Source organism: Nuphar pumila, chromosome 4 (assembly GCF_984573655.1).
Source record: "Nuphar pumila chromosome 4, dmNupPumi1.hap1.1, whole genome shotgun sequence".
Lineage (NCBI taxonomy): Eukaryota > Viridiplantae > Streptophyta > Magnoliopsida > Nymphaeales > Nymphaeaceae > Nuphar > Nuphar pumila.
Genome location: NC_143252.1, coordinates 135,748,963 through 135,772,399, shown reverse-complemented (window position 1 = coordinate 135,772,399; position 23,437 = coordinate 135,748,963). Strand labels below are relative to the sequence as shown.

The 23,437-nt window shown below is 38.0% G+C and overlaps 1 protein-coding gene across 2 annotated transcripts; it reads right to left on the bottom strand.

Annotated features, from left to right (window-relative positions):
* Positions 1-14,299: 14,299 nt before the first annotated feature.
* Positions 14,300-19,325, bottom strand: LOC149841189 (patatin-like protein 2). Of its 2 annotated transcripts, XM_090004699.1 has the most exons (7): positions 19,172-19,325; positions 18,308-18,489; positions 17,218-17,404; positions 16,799-16,963; positions 15,670-15,972; positions 14,511-14,686; positions 14,300-14,417 (listed from the first exon to the last, which is right to left on the bottom strand). In XM_090004699.1, the coding sequence occupies exons 1-7, from the start codon at positions 19,307-19,309 to the stop codon at positions 14,351-14,353; spliced, it is 1,218 nt and encodes a 405-aa protein (XP_089860825.1). In that variant the 5' UTR covers positions 19,310-19,325; the 3' UTR covers positions 14,300-14,350. The 2 variants fall into 2 exon arrangements, with proteins under 2 accessions (XP_089860825.1, XP_089860826.1); XM_090004700.1 differs by lacking the exon at positions 14,300-14,417 and having other exon boundaries at positions 14,507-14,686.
* Positions 19,326-23,437: the final 4,112 nt, after the last annotated feature.

Genomic DNA, 23,437 nt, shown 5'->3' with positions numbered 1-23,437 from the left:
TTAATACAAGAAATACATATCATTGTCATTCTCGCCTTCTCTTATACAAACTTTCCCATGGTCTTATGTTTATGTGTTTCAACAAACACATCTTTGTATGGCATAATGCATCCTTTTCTGATTCCTATAAAGTTAAATGATAAAAAAATTATTTAACAGGTATGCAACAAAACTTATAAATTTGACAATATATATATTGATGAGTTACCATTTTCTTCAGGAGGCTCCCAAAAGTCCTAGATCTACATGTGTGTAGATGGGCATCAGGCATCTTTCTTCGATTTTGTGCAGCCTTCGTTGAGCGGTTTTAAAATTCATGCCCCGCCCACTTGTCGAATATTGCATCCCAAAAATCTGGGAGGGCCATGGCCCTTCCACTATAGTGGATCATCTATCCCGTCAGATGCTTTTCTTGTTGCAATCTTCATATTGTACAGCATGTCTGCAAATTGACTGACAACCACCTTCTGCCACATCTTCCTCGCATCCTGCTCCTCCATCGTAGTCGTGAAGTCATTTAAAGCCTATAAATAATTTCAAAAAGTTAGTAGACATGACTATAACAAAAAATTAAATATAAAATACATTAACTATGAGAAACGATTGTATACCATGAATGATGACCACAATCTATCCAACACCTCCTTTGGGTACTCTTTCCATTGAGTGATCGGTCCTGGTAGATGTTAAACTAGTGACTGCCTAATCTCTCATACTACTTCTTGTGGCTCGAACCTCGCACTGCACACAAATTGGTACACATTAACTATCAATATACAATATTCATAAGATAAGTATAGGATAAGTGAAAATGAAATACTTATGATCAATTATCGATATACACTATTTAAATGAGTCATCGTGTATCAGACTGAAGAAACTCTGCATCCAGCGCTATCTCGTGACTTGTATGAACAAGTGGTGTAAGTGGGTCATATGCAGGCGAAACATCATTTATAGAAAAATGAGTTATAATCAAGTATACAATTAGTTAAATGATATACCTATCGTAGCAGCCCATGAAGATGAAGGTTGAGATTGGCTACCACTAGGTGCTCGACGACTGTAACTTTTACGAACCATATTCTAACAAATAAAAAATATCATGTAATATATTCAAACATTGCAATACCTTCAAATTATTCAAATCATTGCAATACATTTCAATACATTTAAATCATTCACATCAAATATTGTAATACATTAAAACATAAGATATGACATCACTTGCTAATCATGGATAACTTATCCTTAACTTGCAATACAATTTGATCAGTTACACAACTCTATATCTTCATGGATACATAATCAAATCAAAAATAACTTCATGCAAGACATTTAAATATTGTAATACATTCAAATTATTGCAATACATTCAACTCATAACTCTATACCTATCGAAGATAGATAATCAAATCAAAACTAACTTCATGCAATATATTCAAATATTGCAATACATTTCAATACATTCAAATCATTCACATCAAATATTGCAATACATTAAAACATAATATATGACATCACTTGCTAATTATGGATAACTTATCCTTAACTTGCAATACAATTGGATCAGTTACACAACTCTATATCTTCATGGATACAATCGTTGAAGAGGAAAGTAGCAGAGAAACTTGTATGACACTTAATCATAACTTTATTTGCATGCCATTTCATGTGTTTAGTTGTCCTCAAAGACATATACAATCGTTGCAATCTAGGGGTGAGAGGGAAGTAACAGAGCGACTTGTATGACACTTCTTTTGATCTCGTGTTACCATTGCCTCTTATCTTTGCTTGAACCAAGGATGCCCACATGACGGGCATGATCTGCTATTTTCTTGATCTTTAAAATACAACATACAGTGATTTGGAGAAGCATCTATCTTTTGATACCCCATACCTAGAGCATTGACCATAACCTTTGCATGATAGAAATTTTGTGACAATTTCTCATCTTTGGGCAACATACTCTTCACAATAGAGCACATACAATCAAAATATGATTTACTCAAATTAAACTTAGACTTCAGATTCAGTAGTTGAAGAACTACAGACAAATGTGACTCTCGCAACCATTCCAAAGTGGCTCATCAGCATCTCTAAGTAAATCATAAAATCTAGTAGCTGCATCATTTGCTGATTCTTCCTCTACCCCAGATGGTACATCAATAGGATCCATAGCAGAACCCAGTTCTGGTGTTGTGACATCAAATATCAAATTCACAAATAGATTATCGTGCACCACATCCACCCCTGCGTCAAAATTGTTCCTAAATTCTTCACCATGAAGCGTCAAATTCTGATAATCACTCACAAAATCCTTCTTGTATAGGTGATGTCTAACGCCGTAGGGTTTTACAAATCTATTGTTCTTACACATCGTGCAAAGGCATCTAATTCGACCTGTGGGATCCACTGTACTGACACTTGCCGTTGCAAATTTAATAAAATTGTTAACACCATCCATATATTTAAGCGATACCTCATTATCAACTATCCTACGGTACATCCATTCAAGGTTTGCAGTCATTTTGTCCTATGATATTACGAATATTATCCCAACCAGTTAAAAGAGAATAATAAAAATGCAATGATGAAGAAAATATCAAATTTATCATGCATTCGTGATAGATGTAATGATTTGATATATATCACACACACACACACATATATATATATATATATATATATATATATATATATATATATATTATCATTCAATCACAAGAACTATGATACATGCATTAATACCTTAATATTTTCATCTGCAAAATCATTCATTTGAAGCATGTTTGAAGCATTGATAACTTATCATTCATTTTTATGTGCAAACTCATTCATAACACAATACATTCATTTGAAACATGTTTTTATGATACAATTTCACATGGAAAGCATAATCAAATTGAAAGTAACTTCATGCAAGCATGGAGACAATCACATCAAATCATTTATATCAAAACAATGTCAAATATGTACCTGCAGCAAATACACCCCAATATCTCGCTAACTACTACCATGACTAGCATGAAATCCAAACTCCAAAAATAAGAACACTTCTATTTTCATACATTAAAATCATGCTTAGCATGATCTCCGAACTCCATCAAAGCAGTCCTAGAACAAAAAAGTGTTGCATCCAAGAAATTAAATAACCTATGATGCGCATGCATCACTTACTCACCACGGGTATTTACCCGATTTGCATTGCTTTTGTCACTTACTCACCATGGGTCGCGGGGCACAAGCGAGATCCATTGCGAAATCTGCAGGAGACACTGTATTAAAATGAAGTTTATTACCCAATGACAAGGGGGGTGACGCCCCTGTCAAAAATGAGCCCGATCAGGGAGATGCAGCCCTCTGCTGAAAGCAAGATAGGCAGGGGCGCTGCCCCTGTCGGCAATAAAGTCAAGGTAGGGAGCGAAACACCCTGCCAGAACATTCACAGGTGGCAGTGGTGGGACCTTCCGAAAAGAAGCATCGGGAGGCAGAGGCTGAACCCCCCGCCAGGAATCAATCATGAGGCAGAGGGGTCTCGCCCCCTGTCGGGAAAATAGACAAGGGGCAGGGGGCTTCGCTCCTTATCAAAATTATCGAGGACAGGGAGGCGAAGCCACTTTCTGTCAGGGAAAACAAAAGGGCTTTTCCCCCTATCGATCATAACGAGGACAGAAGGGCGGATCCCCACTGTCAGAGAAGTCAAGAGGATAGGGAGTGAAGCCCTTTATCGACATTCAAAAGGATAGGGGCGAAGCCCCCTATCCTGTCAAAGATCAAGGCAAGGGGAGGGCCTGACAGAGGCGATCGGGGCCTCTGCCAGCCCCCGCCGACTACAGAGGGGTGGGGAGGGCCTGACAGAGGCTGCTGGGCCTTTATTGGACCTTTGACAACCATAGGGGGAAGGGGGAGGCTCCAACAGAGGTTGGCGGCCCTCTGTCGGATCGCTGATGACCCTTATTTCAAGGTGAAAAAACAAGGGGGAGGGTTACCTGCGGGAGACACCGATGAGAGGTCGCTGGCAGGGTTGTCTCAGGCTGGGGTCGTCGACTCGCCAGAAATTCAGAAGGGGAGCAATAAGAGAAAGAATGAGAGAGGGAACGAGAGACGAGGTCGCGGGACGAAGCTTGCTAAAAAACACAGAGAGGGATCAACGAGAGAGAGAGAACGGGAGAGGGAACGAAAGAGGAGGTCGTCGGGTGGTGGGCGGGCGACAGGAAGTCAATGAGTGGTGGTCAGGCAGGCAACGTGAGGTCGACATGCGGTGGGTGGGCAATGGGAGCTCGACGGGCGGTGGGCGGGCAGGCGATGGGAGGTCGACGGGCGACAGATGAAATAGAAAGGGAAAAGGGGCTCGTATTAGGGTTTTGTGGGGGAAATTAGCGACATAATAATTTTGTCTCTACTCCGTCACTACGTGGTGACGGAGTAGCGACAAAATTTCTGCCGATGATCCATCGCTAAAGTGCGAATGAACTTGAGACAGAATTTTTCTGTCGCTAATTCGTCACCAAGTAGCGACGGAAGTTTATCGTCGCTAATTATGTAAATGTTAGTGACAAATAGTTTTATCTACCTAATCCATCGCAAATGGGCGACGTATTATTTCTGTTGTAAACATCCGTCGCTAATTAAAGTTTTTCTTGTAGTGTGAATCACATGACCAACAAATATATATAATACATATTGCATGATCAAGCCTAATCGAGCATATCGAACTTAATCGAGTTCAACAACTTAATCAAGCTCGACTCGTTTATCTAAGTCAAAACTAGTCTTATGTTCAAGCTCGACTCATTTATCTTAATGGACAAGCTCAAGCCAAGCTTAAACAAGTCTAGCCCGAGCCGAGCTTGAGCTAGCTTGGCTCATTGTGCATCTCTACTGGAACAAACCACTATTCAACTTAAAGAAGTCACCCGACACCTTTCCCCATTGATGTTGATTATCATGGAAGCAGAGCAAAGAAGGGCTTGGATCCATGAGCACCATTTTGGACTGAAGCACATACAATTGAGAGTGGTGAGAAGGTATGGCCATGACACCAAGTCAAAGGCTTTAGATATGTGTAGTTTGAGCATAAACACCAGTCTTTTAGTTATGAAAATGTTGTGAATAATCTCATTTACAAGAAAGACACAGTCTTGAGCCTTACTCCCCTAAATGAAAGCATGTTTTGAAGTTTGGATGAAAGATTTGAAGCTACCCTCTTGAGAATATTTGTAAGGGTTTTAGAGAGGATATGATAAACTGCTCCCAGGAGTGAAATGGGTTGGAGCACAGAGATATCTTCCACTGGTTCTCCTTAGGGATGAGTACCATTTCAGATCTGCCCAAAACTTACAATAAAAAGCAATTGATTTGAAACTCATCAAAAAACATCTTGAGATCAATTTTAGTGGTCTCCCAAACCACTTAAAGAAGTCAAGGGGAAAACCATTTGGCCCTGAAGCCTTTAGGTTAGATGAATCCCACACAACATTTTGTATCTTCTGAAATGAGAATGGAGCTTCCATTTGATGAGCAACAGTAAGAGACAACTTATTAAAGAGATGAGATTCCAAGGTCCCACTACAAAAAGGGGTAGACAAAAAGAAGGCCTTAAAATGATTCGTAATTGCCAAAAACACGTTCAGGCCAAAAAATAGTGAGAGGACCATGGTCTGAAGTAGTTCTAGGCAGAATGGATCAAGAAATTTTTGGTAGGATCTGCAGAACATTGCCAAACACTAGAGCACAATCCAATTCGAGTAGGCATGGGCTTGCTCTCTTGTAAGACAATGGATATGGCTACCCCAAGTGCATTATTGCTACGTGATTTAGTTGGATGAAAGCTCTAAAACCCATCGCATTATGCATGATAAATGACTTGTTTGAAGCAAATTGATAGAGCAAGCAGTTAAACCCCCATGAGCATAATCAGAGAGTGTAAGTGATGCAGAGCATCCAGAGATAGAAGCGAATTTGGATCCAAATCCAAATATCCAGACCCATTCTGGACATCGCTACCCAATGTGATCCACACGCTTGTAGGACGTCCCTGGTCCTTGTGGATCTCTTAGTTAGCCGATGTTCATCGTGCTCCTTTTATTGTCTCAATTTCGCTGAGGAATCATATTTTGGACTTTGTTTTAGCAATAGTTATTTTATGTAATTTTTTTTTAGGAGCCGGATTCTACGAATCCTGATAGTTCTGGTACCTTGTAGGATCTTTTTTGTGGTACTAGAGGGTGTATACGGTCCAAGGGTAGTTTTTATTTTTTCGCAAATTCACTTCTCTCTTGGTGTTGGTGCAGGATCCAATTCGCAACCTATTTGGATCCAGATCTTGATCCATCTTCATGAGGGAGGTCCTAGGTGGAGCCACTTTAGTGTGGTCCATCTTGGACCTCATTTGAATTCATGTTGACCAGCCCAAAGTCAAAAATAGATTATTGGTGGAGTTATTAGCATTTGACAAAATCTAGGCTTGCACACTCATTTTTGGTGCAAAGCTTGGGAAGACCCAAGGTCTCTTTATTATAGCTCTTTCCAAGCAACCTAAGCCCTTAACTAGAGAGGTCAACCAAGGGGTTAGGGGGCTTCTTCATTTTCATTTTTGGTTGTGTGGCTGCTGCTAAAGTAAGAAAATTTAAGTTTTTGGTGTGGTAGGTACTTGAGAAAAGCTTTTGAGTGTGGATGTTTGGTGGAAGGTTGCTTGGAGAAGAAGGTGAAACCGTGTATCACCTTGTGATTGTAGAAGTGGAACTCGTGGGTGGTTTCATTCGTTGAGGCTGATCCAAACTTGTTCATGGGAGTTGAGATTTTGGCACCTCCGTTCATGGCTCATTTGTTGTGGCGTCAGTTGCTTCCCAACGACGGCCATTCCAACTTCAAACCGGATAATCGTGGGTTCTTCATTTTGTTTGTTTACTTTGATCATATGAAACTTATGTTGATTGTTTCATCTTGCTGAAAGTGTGACTAGTTCATTGACTCTTTTGAATGCATGATTAGATCATTTTTATGTTAAAAATTGGATTGCTCAATCAAGTTAATTCTCGAAATATTCAGTGTGATTTGAAACTCGTTATTTCAACAAATTTCGTAAAATTGTTGTCTCAGTTTGTCAGAGACACCTTCAAAGAAATGGTCGTATCGGTCTCTATACTTATCTGATTTGAACGTTCTTTAGCTTCCCGAAAATCTAAGAAGATTGTATCCAACTTTGTAGTTGAGACTATTTCATTATTAGGTCGTTTAAGGCCCCGAAAATTACTGTCAAAGTTTCTAACTGATAGTGACCCACTGTGATTAATTTGGTTCAGAACACTCATAGTAGTGTTCGGTCAGAAACAAAAGTAGAAACAAATACAATATGCAAATGTTAGGAACTTCTATACTTATAAAATAAATTAAATAAAAAAGAAAATAAATTGAATATCACATAGGGCTTAGGTAGCCCTTTCCTACGATGACAAACACGATGGAACTGGAGCAACACTCTGACTAGGCGTGAGCTCTGAAGGTGGGTGAAATAGGAGATCTAGACCCTAGGCTAGCTAAGTATGTTTAGCGAGGCTAGGTCTAGTTACGTAGGAATTTTGGCAGTATAGGTATAACTAGATCTCATACTCTAGATGTTGGAATTAGCGGGTAAACCCCTACCTATAGTTTTTCTATTAGATCCAAACATAATTCCTGCAAATCTGGGATCCCTAAACTCTTTTAAATCCAAAGATGACATGGTGAGATCCTATTACTTGAGCTCAAATCAATTCTTTTGATTGGCCAAGGGTCCTTTTAGCCTAATTTTAGGGATTATATAGGCTAGATATGATTTAAGTGGTTTAGGATTAAGGTAAATTCTATTTTCAATTTTTGGTGCTATAAGGATAGAAATATGGCAGTTTGTCTCCAAATAACACACGTTTAGGGCCAAATGAACAACTAACGACATATACTGCTGATGACAATGCATGTGTTGTTAGGAAAAGTCCTAACAACACATCATGCAAAAGTGTTAACGACACATGAGAATTGCTAACTACACATACGAAAGTGTTGATGATGTATTAGAGTGCTATCAATAATTTTCCATGCAAAAGTGTTAATGACACATGAGAATTGTTAACTACACATACAAAAGTGTTGATGATGTATCAGAGTGCTATCGACAATTCAACATTTTTGAACTCTCCTAACGACACATCAAAAAATTGTTGATGACATTGATTATTATTAGCAAAATAGGCCAAAATAAACCTAATATGTTAACTTGTTTTAGTCATAACTTAATATCTAGATGTCCTTTTGAGGTGGTTTTTAATGCGTTGAAAAACTAACATCATTTATGTTAATTCATCTTTTAAGTGCAAAACCATATTAAATCATTTTGGTGGTTAAAATTCACACAAAATGAGCCCTACCTATAAAACATGTTTTTTTACTGAACAAGTCACCTTGTGTTTGTCATAACTTTCAACTCCGATATCGTATTGACAAGACTTTTGGCTTGTTAGAAAGCTAAGATCCTATAGTTTAATTGATCTTTGGATAAAAGCTCATCATTTTAGAGTCTAAAAATAAATTTAAGGTTATAATAATTATGAAACGGGCTAAAACCACTAGATTGGGGTGTCTACAGCAAGATACCACCAACCATACCTTTATCAAGTTTAAATTGAAATCCTCCACAAGCATGCCAGATCTCATTTACAATATGCAAGTGAACCTAGAGTTTAGACTCTACAATCCCAACAAAATAAAAAAGAGCATTCTCTGGTCCAATTGGCAAGGAATACCCTCCTTCAATGACATTTTAATCCCTGAATGTTCCAAATGACAAGCTTTTTGACAAAACACTAGCATAATTTTGGGTCCTCCTAGCAAAACGTCTAAGGACTATAAGATGCAATGCCTCCTTTGGGGAATTAACACTCATGGACAAACTTTTGAGCTTTTAGAGCAAGGTCAGGATTGAAGAGAGTCTATATTGCACTTTCTTGTCAAGGAAGCTTAGGAGATCTAGTGATAGCTTACACTCCAACGAGTCCAACACTTGGTTTAGAGGTCTCCCCAGGGCCACAATCATGCGGTAAAACGAAGAAGAGGGCAAGTGCATTGATTTGGAGTGGGTGCCATCCCTATATACAAGGCAAACACACCGCAGAGGGTTGCACACCAATTTGTTAGGGTTATTGAGCACTAGAGGACTGTGACATTGGTAACAAACCAGTGCTTCCTAAAGTTAAATGTGTAAAAGCTTGATGTTTACAACACACACAGGCACACACAAAGACACATGATTTATAGTGGTTCAGTGACTTACGTCTACTATATAACCCCTCTCTCTCTCTCTCTCTCTCTAGGCTTCACGCTCCTCAGAGGAGACCCTTGCTTGTTTATATAAGTTTTCAAGAGTTATAATGTGTGGGAAATTTTCCAAATATAGGGAGTCTCATTTGCATTCAGAGTCCTTTTATTTATAAAAAAACTTCGACATGGGAGTCTGCTTTGCAGTTTCTTTGAAGTGAAGGAGTTGTTGTTTGGAATAGTTACCAAAGTAAGAATCTTGACTGGACCTTTCCTTCTTGAACTCCAAGTCTATTCCAATGTGTGGACCTAGTTGAGATGGATCTAATTCAGCATCACTTAGATCTGAACCCGAATTTTGATATGTAACTTCCCAAGATTTCAAAACCCAAAAAGTGCAAAAAATTTAAAACTTTTCTTTTTAAAGTATCATAAAAAATTTTCTTAACTTTTGGTCAAAATCTCAGGCATGTTACAAAATGATCAATCACAATAATACTAAATTTAAGGCAGTTAACATTTATTAAAATGATTCCATTTTATAGACAGTAATTTATAAAATTTGAAATAATAGAAATATTTTCCAAACAACTAATAAAGTTTATCCAAAAAATCAGTTCCCAGGAAAGGAAAATGGCAAGCTCTTTGGCGTCGCTGCAGCTTTCTGCAACCGCTTCATCTCAGCTACTCCATGAAATGATAGTCTTCTTATGTAAACAGGTAATTATTAGTGCAGATAAATAAAAGTTCAATATCATATGCAACAATCTTACACATGCATGATCATTCAATTTATGCATGACTTACCGATACAAGCAAAGCAATCATCGTAGGCATGGATAGCCTATAATTTTTTTTAGTTATCTTTTTTTTCTTAGATGATTCATGTCATGCTTCATTATATACACAATACACTTTTTGTTCCTTTTTAATAACTCTCTTTGAGTACAATACAAATATATAGATTAGAGGCTTGACCCATGGGTACATTCAGTCAACTTGTATTTTATTACCCTGACCTTGTACATCTTCTTTGGTCTTAGGGTGAGGGACGATAGAGTCAAGAGAGAAACCCCAACACCTACAACCTGATATATCAGAATTTATTTTCAACTGAAGTGTTATTTACTATCACCCCGCAGCCTCGGTGGTAGCTACCCCCTATCTCCATGGTTGTGAAAGCAATCTTTTGTGCTTAACAATATCCTGCGAAGTCTTATATACCACTTACTCTCTCATTGTAAGCTATCAAAGAATTATTATACACATTCTTTATCATTTAATTAACTCTCTTAACATACATGCTTTAAACAATAACTAATCTTTTACATCTTCAATCACGTCTACTAGGCATAAGCATGTATGCTTTCAATTAACCTTATCATAAGGTTCTCGGCCATCAATTTGGGGCACTATCATATATTGATCTAGTTAACCATGCACAAAATCGAGAGCCACTCATCTGGGCTTGAGACATAACAATTTCATAGCATGCTTTTGGACATTATGCAATACATATATAAATCATCCAATATGCATTTCATCATTCATAAGCATAAACATCATGCTAACATGTATCATAAATTCTGAAATATACTCGTAGGTGCCTGTTCATAAAATTCAAAATACGCGTTTATGCTCGTAAAGCTTGAACATATACATGTCTTTGTTGAAAACATATTTGAAATATTCAGATATGGATAATTTTGAAACTTTTTGCACATGCATTTTTTTGCTCCTAAAATCGTGCAATACAAAAATTTTTTGAAACCATATATATATATATATATGGAGATCCACGTATTTCAAAAAACCTAAAACTATACCTCGAAGTATGTGTGATCTTACGAGAATTGAAGAAATTTTAAAATAACTTTGGGGATCCTCTTCGATAAGCATGTCGTGGATTGTGCATGTCGATGGTTTGATGACGGATGCACGAGCGATCCTGCCAAAAACACAAGAGGAGGTGGAGGAAACCGGATTGGTCGGTGCTCAGCTTGGGTTGAGCCATGGTCCAACAAAATACAGGCGGAGGATGTGGTTCCTCTGGCGCTTGGCTAAGCCGAGGACCAATTGGTTAGAGCATGGGGTGACAACTAGATGGTGGTGATAGTGGCGGCAGGGAGGCTGCTGATAGTGGGTTTGGTGATGGTTGGTGGCAGGTATGGTAGTGGTGCCATGGAAGGAGTTGTTGTGGTGGGAAGAGGGAGGTGGTGTCGATGGTAGTGAGAGGTAGTGAGGTGGTGAGGTTGGTGGGAGTAGGTTCGGTTGATGGTGGAAGGTTTGGTGTTGCTGAGGGAGGAAGGAGGTCACGATAGAGGTGGTCCACCGTGAACCACAAGAGGAAGAGGGAGAGGCAGCAAAAGGGAGTGAGAGGGATAGATAAGTGGAATGAGAGTGGAAGAGCTTAAGGGTGGTATTTATAGGGGAGAGAGGGAGTGAGCAGGTGAGGAAAAAGGAGAGAAAAGGATGATGTGAAGGAAAGAATACTTGAATTAAGGAGAGGAAAAAGGGATTTGAGTGGGGTAGGTGAGTGATCTTGGGGATTGGATGGGGTTTGAGAAGATGTGAGAGGTGATGCATTTGAGTTTGGATTTGGTGAGACCCACTTAGGTCTCATTAAATCCAAATGCAATCTCTAATATTATATATAGATATATATTTTAACACACACACACACACACACACACACACACACATATATATATATATATATATATATATATATATATATTAAATTCATTTGGGTCTTATGTGGATCCAAAAATTTTATTATATACATTTATTTTTGTAGGATTCATTTAGGTTTTCCAAATGGGTTCAAAATCTTATTTGCTTGATGGGATCCAATTGGATATCCATGTGGACCCAATATCTTATTTTCTTAGTGAGAATTATTTAGGTCTTCAAATGGATTCAAAATACTTTTTACTTAGTAGGATCTATTTGGGTCTCCAAATGAATCCAAAACTTACTTAGCTTAGTGGGATCCATTTCAATCTTCAAATACAAAATACTTTTTACATAGTGGGATCTATTTGGGTCTCCAAATAGATCCAAAACTCACTTAGCTTAGTGAATTCGGATCTTTAAATAGATCCAAAACACTTTCTACATTAGAGGAGGATTCATTTGGGTCTCAAATGGATTTAAATCCCTTCTATGTCCTGTTTAAACCTTGATATGGGTGTAAACCCTACCCAAATCCATATGAGTTGATCCGAAGAATAAAATACTTTATAAATTGTCCAATTAAACATCTAATAACTTGGATAAATATTGATATATTACAGATAATAAATTTGCTAATTAATCGATCGATAATTTATCAAAAAACAGTATTTAACTAAATAATTAACAAGAAATCCTTTTTTATTCATTTTGAAAAATTTGCGGATTTTACAAGATCTGTCTTTACAAAATGAATAACAGGCTTGGCACCACCAATCACCAGGATGAAAATCTGAACCTTAAGCTGATTTGTGCTTGGAGAGCAGCTTCGTCGTCGTCCTGGAAGTAACCGTCGTCTACCTGTTCGGGGTGTTGGAAGAGAGGGTAATTAAAAAACGGCAGACGGTGAGCCCAAAACCCCGGAGACAAAAAGAACCTCTCTCTGAAGGCCCCAACATGAAAGAGGCAATAATCGGGATAGTCAGGGATCCCAAAGAAATGCACTTCTAAAAAATGGACGAGAGTTCAAGGAAAACTTTTTTAGAAGGATTCAGGGGTGTTTTTGGCAAGCTCTTCGTCTGGTTAGCAAGGTGAAGCAAGGACCAGTCGTTGGGAGATTACGGAGCAGCTTCCATAACTCAATCTCATTCATAGAAGCATAGTTTATTGGAGAGATACCCTCCACGCAAACGTAGGGGCAGAGGTCATCAGGGATGTCGTTGTAAAGCAAAAGTGGAGGGTATCGATAGGCTGGCCGAACGACGCAGGTGGCAACACTCGAAAGAATATCTAGAGGAGGGAAATGGTGGATAAGACTGTCGGGAAGGATGGCCGGCAGCAGCGGTAACAAAGGAGAGGGTGTGACGGAGATGACGATGGAGGTAAGGGGAACGATGAGGAGGAGAGGCCATCCTCTTCCCTTTGCATTGGTTGATGCTCTCGCCTCAGTAGTTTATCTCTTAACCACTTACAATTCAAAGCGAGAAATATTTGCCTGTTTTGGAAAGCCCTATCAAGCATTTGTTTCTTTACAGAAATAAAAATCCCGTTTGTCCCAGTTTTAGCTCCGATTGAATGTTAACCATGACGAGTTGTTTCTCCTAAGTTGCTCTCTTTTCATATTTCAATATGTTCAAGAATTTAAGTTGGTTTTTGTTTGGAACCCTAAAATTAATAACATGGCTTTGATATGTTGGTTAACTGAACGAGCCATTCAAAGCTCCCTATCAACGGTCGGGTACCTGACCTATCCGGGTGAACCCAGACTTACCTAAATAACAAATTGTCGAGTTCAGGTTTTGCTGAGTCATGAAAATAAAATCCCAAACCAAGGCCCGTATAATTTCAAAAGTTTACTTTTACCAAAAGTACACATAAAACACTAGCTCGGGTCCGGTCTGATACCTGACAAATTAAAAAGCTGGATCAGGTTGGAGATCATAACCCAAACCTGGCTGGTATATTGCTTAGGTCAGGTTCAGGTTGACACTTTTTATGCCCATAACCGAAAAATCGGGTTTTGGGTCGGATCAAGTATACATGATACAAACCCAACAGCGGTAATAACATTACAACCATCGTAAACTCATCATGGGCATGCAAACAACAGAAATGAAAATGGACAGATATAGAGAAAAATTTCCAGTTGTAGAGCACGAGGTTGAGGTACCTTGACAAATAGAAATTTACATTAATGGGTTACAAAAATAAAAGAAACACTGATGGAATAAGAAGGTATGGTCATTTTATACATAAGAAATGAAAATATTATAGTAAATCTTTCAAAGAAATGGAATGAAATATGGCGAATGATCACAATTGGGATTGCACAATGGCATACACAAAGAATGATAATAGTAATCCTTCCAAGATAAATAGCTCTTCAATGATGCGCCCCGTCAGATCTCAGTTGCCGAAGCTTCCTTTCTTCGGACAATAATTTTGCAAACCTTCAAATTTCAACAATTAAAAGAATAAGATGCTGTGAGATTAACAGTGAAAACATCCACAGTAGCTGCAGAACAATTACAGAATCATCCTACCTGATAAGTCTGTCTTTGTTGGTGCCCTCGTTTTGTACGGGTTCATATTCACCTGTCTCCAAGTTCACACGGGAAACGGGTTTCTCCAAGAGAGCCTCACCAACCATCACCAGGTTATCTAGGTTTTTCTTGGTTGATATGTCAACTGAAGATGTGTCGCCGCTTAAAGTGTCATCCTATATATATATATACCCAAGATTAAAGAATGAATTCCATATACTCTTGCTTCAAGAAGCTCTATGAATACACACACACATAGAATCATGTTCACAAATCTCATTCTCGGGATTTTCTCTATAAAGGAAATTAAAAAGTTTGTTCTTCTTGGAATAATCTGCTCAAAATACCATTATATTTAAATTTTAAAATATATAAGAAAATAATGAAAATATAAACACTTTGATAACATAATAATTGATAATATCATGATTAAAACATGATATTTTCAGAATAGACAATATTTTGAAAATATATTCATTTTTTAAGGATTGTATCAGTTTAATCTTGCAACAAAATCGATCGGGACATTTTTTTATAAAACACTAATAACTAGATTAATTTGTTGGCTCCATTTTCATAAGGTTTTAATTTACAATGTCAAGAACCAATAACTGAAATTTCCAATTTTATTTTTTGATTGAAATATTTCCTCAATTTAGACTAATGGGAAAACTACAAGGTCTTTACTTTCAAAGGAACAAAAATCAAATTCATGCTTCATTCATGAGCATCCCATCGATGAATGTTGTCGGTCTAGACTACGTTTGGATGCAAAAGAAGCGTGAAATTGCATGTATCTATCATTCATTAATTCCAATGTTGTCAATATCGTATCGGACCCTTAATCGTTTTGAAAATGATTCAGGTGAATCGCCAATTCTGGTTCGGAGCTAAATCGAAACTGAATCAGTCAATTTTTTAACCAGAAAATGATACATATCACAAAAAAATTAAAATTATATTAAAAATATTAATAACAAAATTTAACATTTTTTGAAAATTTAAAAAAAATAAGCGAATCAGCCCTGCACCGTATCAATTTCTGGCCAATACGATACTGACAACACTGCTTACTTCACCCCATCCATCATACAAACACACCATCCTTAGCCTATCATAAAAAGAAAAAAAAAAAGAAAAAACAAAATATCTATCATACCTCGATTCGCAAATAGTTTTGCTCAGAATTTAGTGCTTCCAAGAGCACAGAGACGTGGAAATCAACCATGTCCCCGCTTGAATGAGTGAAAGTGTTGATCAAAGGACAGCTCCCATCATTTAACAGCCAGCCCATAACGCCCCATTTAGCAGCTGATCTAGCACTGTATTTTTCTTGAGGGATGGATGTTCCTGTTCCAAGAGAGATAACCAAAAACCTTCCATGGTCTACAGGTTTGACAGGAAAGAAATTTGGATTTCGTTGGAAGATTTCTCGAGTCACTTCACTAACCGCTACCAAAGTCTAAAAAAATAATAATAATAATAATTATCTATCAAAAAAGTATAATAATAACTAAATAACATATATATACTGGACATTTAAGATATATGAGATGCACATTTAATTGTGTGTTACGTGTGCGTGAGAGAGAGAGAGAGAGTTAAACTAGATTTAAGCCTTTCTGTTAATGCGAGCATGATTTTTTTTAAATATATAATTACTATATAAGGTAAAAACTTTGCTAATATTTTTCATATTAGAACAATATTGTTACTTTTTGAAAACCGTGTTTTGCCTTCTTTTTAAAATGTATAGTTACTTTTTGAAAATTGTGTTTTCCTTTTTTTCTCTAAAAAAACAAACAATGTAACTGCTCCGGCTGGGGAACCAGACGAGCAGCTCGCTGTTCGGTCCAGCTCAGTTCGTGAGAAGCGCGGCTAGGCTCGGAAATAGCGGGCAGAGCTAAGAGCCAGCTCATTTAGGTAAACGAGCCGAGCATGAACCAGGCAAGCTTGGCTAGGCTCATATAGGCTTGTTTTACATATTAATTACTTATATTATATATATAAATTATATATTATATATGTTTATACATTTATTATATGCATTTTATATATCTTATATACTATCAAGCTTAAAAACACTTAAAAATAATTTTTTAAAGATAACGAGCCACCTAGTGATCGGCTCGCCAAGATCAGCGAGCCAAGCTCAAGCTGGGGTTTGCCCTTAACGAGCTAAGCCCGAACAGCTCAAGCTCGGCTAGAATTCGGCTTGTTTACCAGCCTTATTTTAACTGCCATAAAAAAATAATTGCATAGAAATGGGTGTGTAGTGCAAGAATTACAGGATTATTAGCAGCAACGCCTCCGTCAACAAGGTTGAAGTTTCTAATCGTCTTCCCCTGTTCATCCTTGGTTACAAAATGGTGGGCAGGAAGGTACGTGGGAGCAGCAGATGTACCGATGCATATGTCAGATAGTAATGCATCTTTGGCGGGGACCATTTTCAGCTGAGGAAAACAACAACAGAAACACCCATTCAATCCTCCAATGTGAGTTTCCACATATGATCTTAGACTGTAGTATATTCTTTTCAATTGAATCCTAGCTATATCCTAGTACAATTATATGTATGATGGTTCGGATTCGAAACAGCTATATACATCCCATTTGCATCGATCCTTACATGTCCATGTTGATTTCCCAAAATTCATTTTGTTGGAAAAAAAAAATTTCTTGACCACTGGTGATAAATGAAGGTAACCTGATAAGAAGAGAAGATGGTGGGTTGAAGGCGTTTGATGTCGAATGCTGGGATGACCACATTCGTTAGAGTTTGGTGCAATCTTGTATCACCAAGGTTGCTTCTGACCAGCTTGTGAAGATATTTACCATCATATTTCGGTCCAGATAATCCACGTATCAGCTTCTTGACCGTACCCAACGGGCGCCTACATTTCCGCATTCACCAAACAAATAAAATTATACAACCTGTTACCAACTGGCATGAATCTTGTGAATGCTGTTAAAAAGGAGAGCAGGTTGTATGTTCCCCTCGGAACAAGGGGGGGGGGGGACATACAACCTAGGGGTGGCAAAATCTGACCCGACCTGCCAACCCGCTTCTTAGCCGGGTTAGGGTTTGTCTTAAACGGGTTCGTGTCGTAAACGGGTCAACCCGCCTAACCCATTTATTAAACGGGTCATGTTCGTGTTAGGGGTATGCCAACCCATTTGACCCGTTTAATAAACGGGTTAGGCAGAACCCGTCAACCCGCAACCAGTTTATATATATATATATAAACTTATCTAACCCTAACTCCTATTTGACCAATAGTCCGAACCAAACCAAATCGTAAACAGAGATGTCTATGTTATCGGGTCGACCCGTTTAATAAACGAGTCGTCGTGTCGTGTAATCGTGTCGTGTCGACCCGACCCGACCCGTTTATTAAACGGATTAACCATGTCGTGTCGGGTTACCCGTTTAATAAATGGGTCGTGTTCGTGTTTGCCACATCCAACCCATTTAATAAACGGGTCATGCTCGTGTTGAGGTATTTCGACCCGACCCGACCCGATTGCCACCCCTAATACAACCTGCCCCCGTGAAAAAGGATCGCATGCATCTTATGACAGATGATGTCCTAGATTCTTATGCTGATCCTAGCCGTCCAACTGAAGTATCCTCGATGGCTAAGACTAGTCCAAATCTGGTGAGAATGTAAATTAATCTTAGCCGTTGGTTGGATGGCTAGAATTAACATAGGGCAGATCCCGTCATATGACATATGATAGAACGCATGACCAAATTTAGTATGTGAAGTAATTAACATTTGATGTGTTAGTTATACCTAGATTGAGGGAAGATCTTGGAGCAGTTTTTGAGATAGAATGAGACGATATCCTTAGCTGCATAGAGTGGTCGGTTGTCTGCACCAGGTGTAGTTAGCATGGCAGTCACCAGACCACCTGTGCTGGTTCCGGCAATGACGTCAAAATAATCAGCAATCCTCGCCTTCTTCCCGTCCAATTCCTATTCAATAAGAAAATAATGATCAATTAACAAATGCATGCTTTTTTAAAAGAAAAATAAAACGATCTTATCAATCAAGACACATATCTAGTGCAATCATCTTGAATGAAATTTTGATCTTCTGTTTCAGAAATGAATAAGCTCATAATAATTTTGGAAAGTCCATAGTGATGAATACTTGAGGAAGAAAAAAAGAGATACATGTCTAGTACACCAAGTAGGGCTGCAAACGGGTCAGATTCGGGCTGGATCTTGTCAGACCCGAATACGAATACAAAATTTAAATAGTTGATCCAGTAACATATCTGAATATGAATTAGATCCGAGGAGATAAGGTTGAATCTGAATCTAAAATACATGAGATAATACTGGATCCGGAAGAAAATAGAACAAAAAAAACTATTTAGATGTAAAAAAATCCAATGAGGTCGGATTTTTATTCGGATCAACTCTCGACCCAACTTAAAATGCTGATCCGAATCTGACCAGAATAAAAAAAGTAATCCTATTGAGTATATCTGAATCGGATTAGAATGACCATTTGGATTTTACTTAAAACATCCATATCCAGAAATAACATGTCGGACTCAGATTAGATATCTGCGCAACCACGTCCGATCCATTTGCAGCCCTAACATCAAGTCGTGGGGAAGGGAAAAGCCTATATCTATATCTATATTACTTGAAGTTGTGATTCAAGGAAGCTTAGGATGGTTCCTGGAATGATCCCTCGGACTCCACCTCCATCTATGCTTAGAATGGTGATCATTCTACCATAAAATGGTGTGTGGATTTGAGCCACGGGTGATGTTGCTGCCATGGCTCCCTGGGCTATAAGAGAGAGAGTGTCTGGGTTTAAAGCCTAGGTAATTGAGTATAAAAAGGCAAAGGGATAAGTTTTGCAATTTGCAGTGTTGTAAGACTGGAGCAGGCTTTGCATGGGAAACGATGAGGAATAAAGAAGGGTTGTAGTAGTTATAGGAACATGGAAGGTGCTGCCTTGAGGACGGAAAACAAAGCGTTTGGGTGTGTACGTAGTTGATGAAACTTCCTAGTGGGTCATCAACAGGATTTTGAATTCAAGCATGTACGGCTGGGTCAATGTCCCAGACTACAATGTCCACACACCAACAACGTTTTTCTTTATTCAGGCACCAACTTCCAGCTCCTGAAGCTTGGCCTGCACTCCAATAAGAGAGAGAGAGAGAGTAAAAAAATAAGACTTCAAGAAGTTCCCCATAACAGGACCAAGACCAACTTGCAGCTCTTGAAGTTCCCCATAACAGGACCACCAATAAGAGAGAGAGAGAGAGAGAGAGTAAAAAAGAAAAAGACACCAAGTTCCCAATAACAGGACCACCATGTTTTCGGCACGCTTCTTCAAAACTGGCATCGTAGTCGTAGATAGTGTCCCGTCCAAGAAGGATGGACCCAGACAGTCATTATCTATTCCATATATAATCAAGATTCCGAGCAAGACCCATATCTCTCGTTCCAATTGCTTGGACTAGACAAACATATCTTAAAAGAAAGTATATTTAATTTGAGGATAACAACATCAAACAACTTATTATATCGTTTACAACTTTGACAATGTTAACAAATTTATCCAGGCTCTATTAATAAATTTTCTTCTTCTCTTTGACTTACATGTGGTGACATGAAAAGAAGGCATGCATCCGTAGTTCGATATATATAACGTTCATTTAGTGGTCTACTTCAAGAATTTTAAAATTGTTAATTGGAGAGTTTTATTCTGACTCGCAATCTCTCTTCCTATACAGATGATATTGCTTTACTAATTCAGACTTGAATCCGTAGCTCTATTGTTAATTCCTTTACTAATTCTTGAAAATCCCATGGGAGACTAACTCTCAAGTATATTAAATATACAGATGATCTCATCCGATCTACGTATATATATAATGACTGTTGGTGGAGTCATTTTCATTTAATTACTCATTAAGTATTTCATGAACTAACTAGCATGAACTGTTGTTCCTTTGCCTCGCCATTTTTTTCTTTGAATAAGAGGAATAAAACAGTGAAATTAATAAAAAATAAAAGATTGCCTTTCCACTCTTCTATGTACAGAGAGAGAGAGATAGGCAGGTTATATGTCCCTTACCCCCCCCCCCCCCCCCTGAACAGGGCCGGTAGCCACATCTCATGTTCGGGGGGTCCCAAAAAGCACCACGTATTTAAGCATGTTCGTCTCTTATCCGCATGTTTGTCAGCATTAATTAGCATTGGGGTTTGATGCAATTGCAAAGACTTAAGTACCCTCTCCTCCATTGGTGCCAAAAAAAATGATGATTCTCGAAAAGGAGTGGTTGTAAAGACTTAAGTGCCTCGAAGATGATTATTTAAGACCCAGTCTCTACACTGCATGATTATCCGAGAAAGAAATCTCCCCTGGAGGAGGCCATGAACATCAACCCTCTCTCACTCTCTCTCTCTCTTCTCTTTCTGCTTCTGTGCACATCCAACAAAAGATCCTACATTGCTCCATCAACCACCGACTGACTTGCACATTGATTGTTGTGGAGCCTAATTCAGAGTTTTACCCTTACAGGAGGAGGGTTTTGGGGCTCCTCCCAGCGTGGGTAGCATCATTCTACTAAATGAGTTGTGGATCCTGATTCAGAGTTTTTACCCTTACAGAAGAGGGGTCTGGGGGCTCCTCCCAGCGTGGGTAGCATAATTCAACTTGATGAGTTGTGGAGCCTGATTTAGAGTTTTTGCTCTTACAGGAGGGGGGTCCAGGGGCTCCCCCGCGGTACGGGTCCCGCTGCGCGGTCAGTGGGCGGGGGTCCAAGGGGAGCCGCCCCTGGTGGAGGCCTCGGTTGTTTCTTGCTAAAGGTTTTTGTAACACCCTTTACTACGATTTTTCTGTTTTTTTTTCTGGTTTGAAGATGATGACTTCTTAAAGTTACCGTTCAATTTTAGAAAATAAACCTGTTACAGAGATCGGATTTCAAATCTGTAAAAAGCGATGTCTTTCTTATTGAGTCTAGTTTATTTCTGACAATCTTTAGCATTTTTTATGGTCATTTCATTCCCCATTTTGATTAAAAACCAGACCCCTATTATTCTGCATTATTTGAGTTGCATAGGTTTTTAGTTCATTTTGCAAGAGTCATATCTCTCCAACGGAAGATCATTTTCCAAATCTGTAAAAAGGATTTTCTTTTTTTATTTGTCCAGTTTATATCTGAAAATTGTTATAACTTTTTATACAAATTTGATATTTTAAATTTATTAAAATTCAAGACTGGTTACAGATTAATCTTATTTAACCATGATTAAACAAAATAGTTTTAGTTTTTTTAAATATTTATAATATCAAATAAATATATAAAGTTATAAAAATTTCAGATATAAACTAGACAAATAAAAAAAGAAAATTCTTTTTACAGATTTGAAAAATGATCTTCCGTTATGGAGATATGACTCGTGCAAAATGAACTAAAAACCTGAGTAACTCAAATGATATAAAGTGTGATAGGGTCTTAGTTTTCGACCAAAAATAGGTATTAAATCACCACAAAAATTCCTAAAAATTGTCAGAAATAAACTAGACTCAATAACAAAGATGCTGCTTTTTACGGATTGGAAATCTGATCTCCGGTTAGAGAGATACGCCCCCAACAAGTTGGTCTTGATTCAAATAGCGATTTACGCGTGACGACTTACTGAATAACACTACAAATCGTTATAGCGATTTGTAGTGTATTTTATGAGTCACTATAGCGATTTGTGGTATTGTTTAGTAAATCATTATGTGTAAATCGCTATTGTGACTTATAGTGTTTTCAGAAAATCGCTGTGCGATTTACGGCGTAAATCGCTGCCTGAATAAGAACCAACTTGTCAGGGGCATATCTCCCTAACCGAAGATCGAATTTCAAATCCGTAAAAAGCGGTGTCTTTCTTATTGAGTCTAGTTTATTTTTGTCAATTTTTAGCAATTTTTATGGTTATTTGTTTTCCTATTTTGATTAAAAATCAGACCCCTATTATTCTGCATTATTTGAGTTGCACATATTTTTAGTTCATTTTGCGAGAGTCATATCTCTCCAATGGGAGATCATTTTCCAAATCTCTAAAAAGGGTTTTCTTTTTTTATGTGTCTAGTTTATATCTGAAAATTTTTATAACTTTTTATACATATTTGATATTTTAAATTTGTTAAAACTCAGGACTGGTTACAGATTAATCTTATTTAACTATGATTAAACAAAACAGTTCTGGTTTTTTACATATTTAAAATATCAAATAAATATATAAAGTTATAAAAATTTTCAGATATAAACTAGATTAATGAACTAGTTTAATCTCCCCATAGAAATAGAAACACGCAGGCTATGAAATGTAACCCATGCAAAATTTTAAAGGCCCACTATCGACATAGACCACGCACGATGGTATAGTTAGTGTGCAGGTCAGTCGGTGTTCGATGGAGTAATGTAGGATCGTCTGCTGGATGTGCACAAAAGTAGAAAGAGAAGGGAGAGAGAGTGAGAGGGTTGATGTTCATGGCCTTCTCCAGGGAGAACTTTTTGTCTCGCTTGATTTCTTCTCTAGAGAGAGAGAGGATTTTACAGTGTTTTACAGAGAAGGAAAAAAAAGAAGATGACAATGAAAAGTTCAAACAGACATTTTTGATAGCTTAGGTTCGTTTCGCGGGATGACCATCGGATCGCCAGCTTACCATCGGATCGTCGACTCATCATCGTTTCGCCGGATCACCATCAGCGAAACGATGAAGGTTCGTTTCGCTGTGTAGACTTTGAAGAGTCAACATCATCCTCGACTTTCTGGATTGAAGACATGTTTGTCCTTTTTTTGAACCGTTTTTTTTTTTTTTTTGAATGAAGGGCATTTTTATCATTTTCTCAAACCATCGTTTTATAAGAAGAAATTCAAGAAAGGGTACTTAAGTCTA

What these genes read in the sequence shown, in the direction of transcription:
- LOC149841189 (XM_090004699.1), bottom strand. Translation starts at nt 19,309, where the DNA reads ATGGCAGCAACATCACCCGTGGCTCAAATCCACACACCATTTTATGGT. An exon ending in CCATCTTCTCTTCTTATCAG is followed by an intron (nt 16,964 to 17,217) that starts GTTACCTTCATT and finishes TGTTTTCCTCAG; the next exon opens with CTGAAAATGGTCCCCGCCAA. An exon ending in GCGTTGCTGCTAATAATCCT is followed by an intron (nt 15,973 to 16,798) that starts GTAATTCTTGCA and finishes TTATTTTTTTAG; the next exon opens with ACTTTGGTAGCGGTTAGTGA.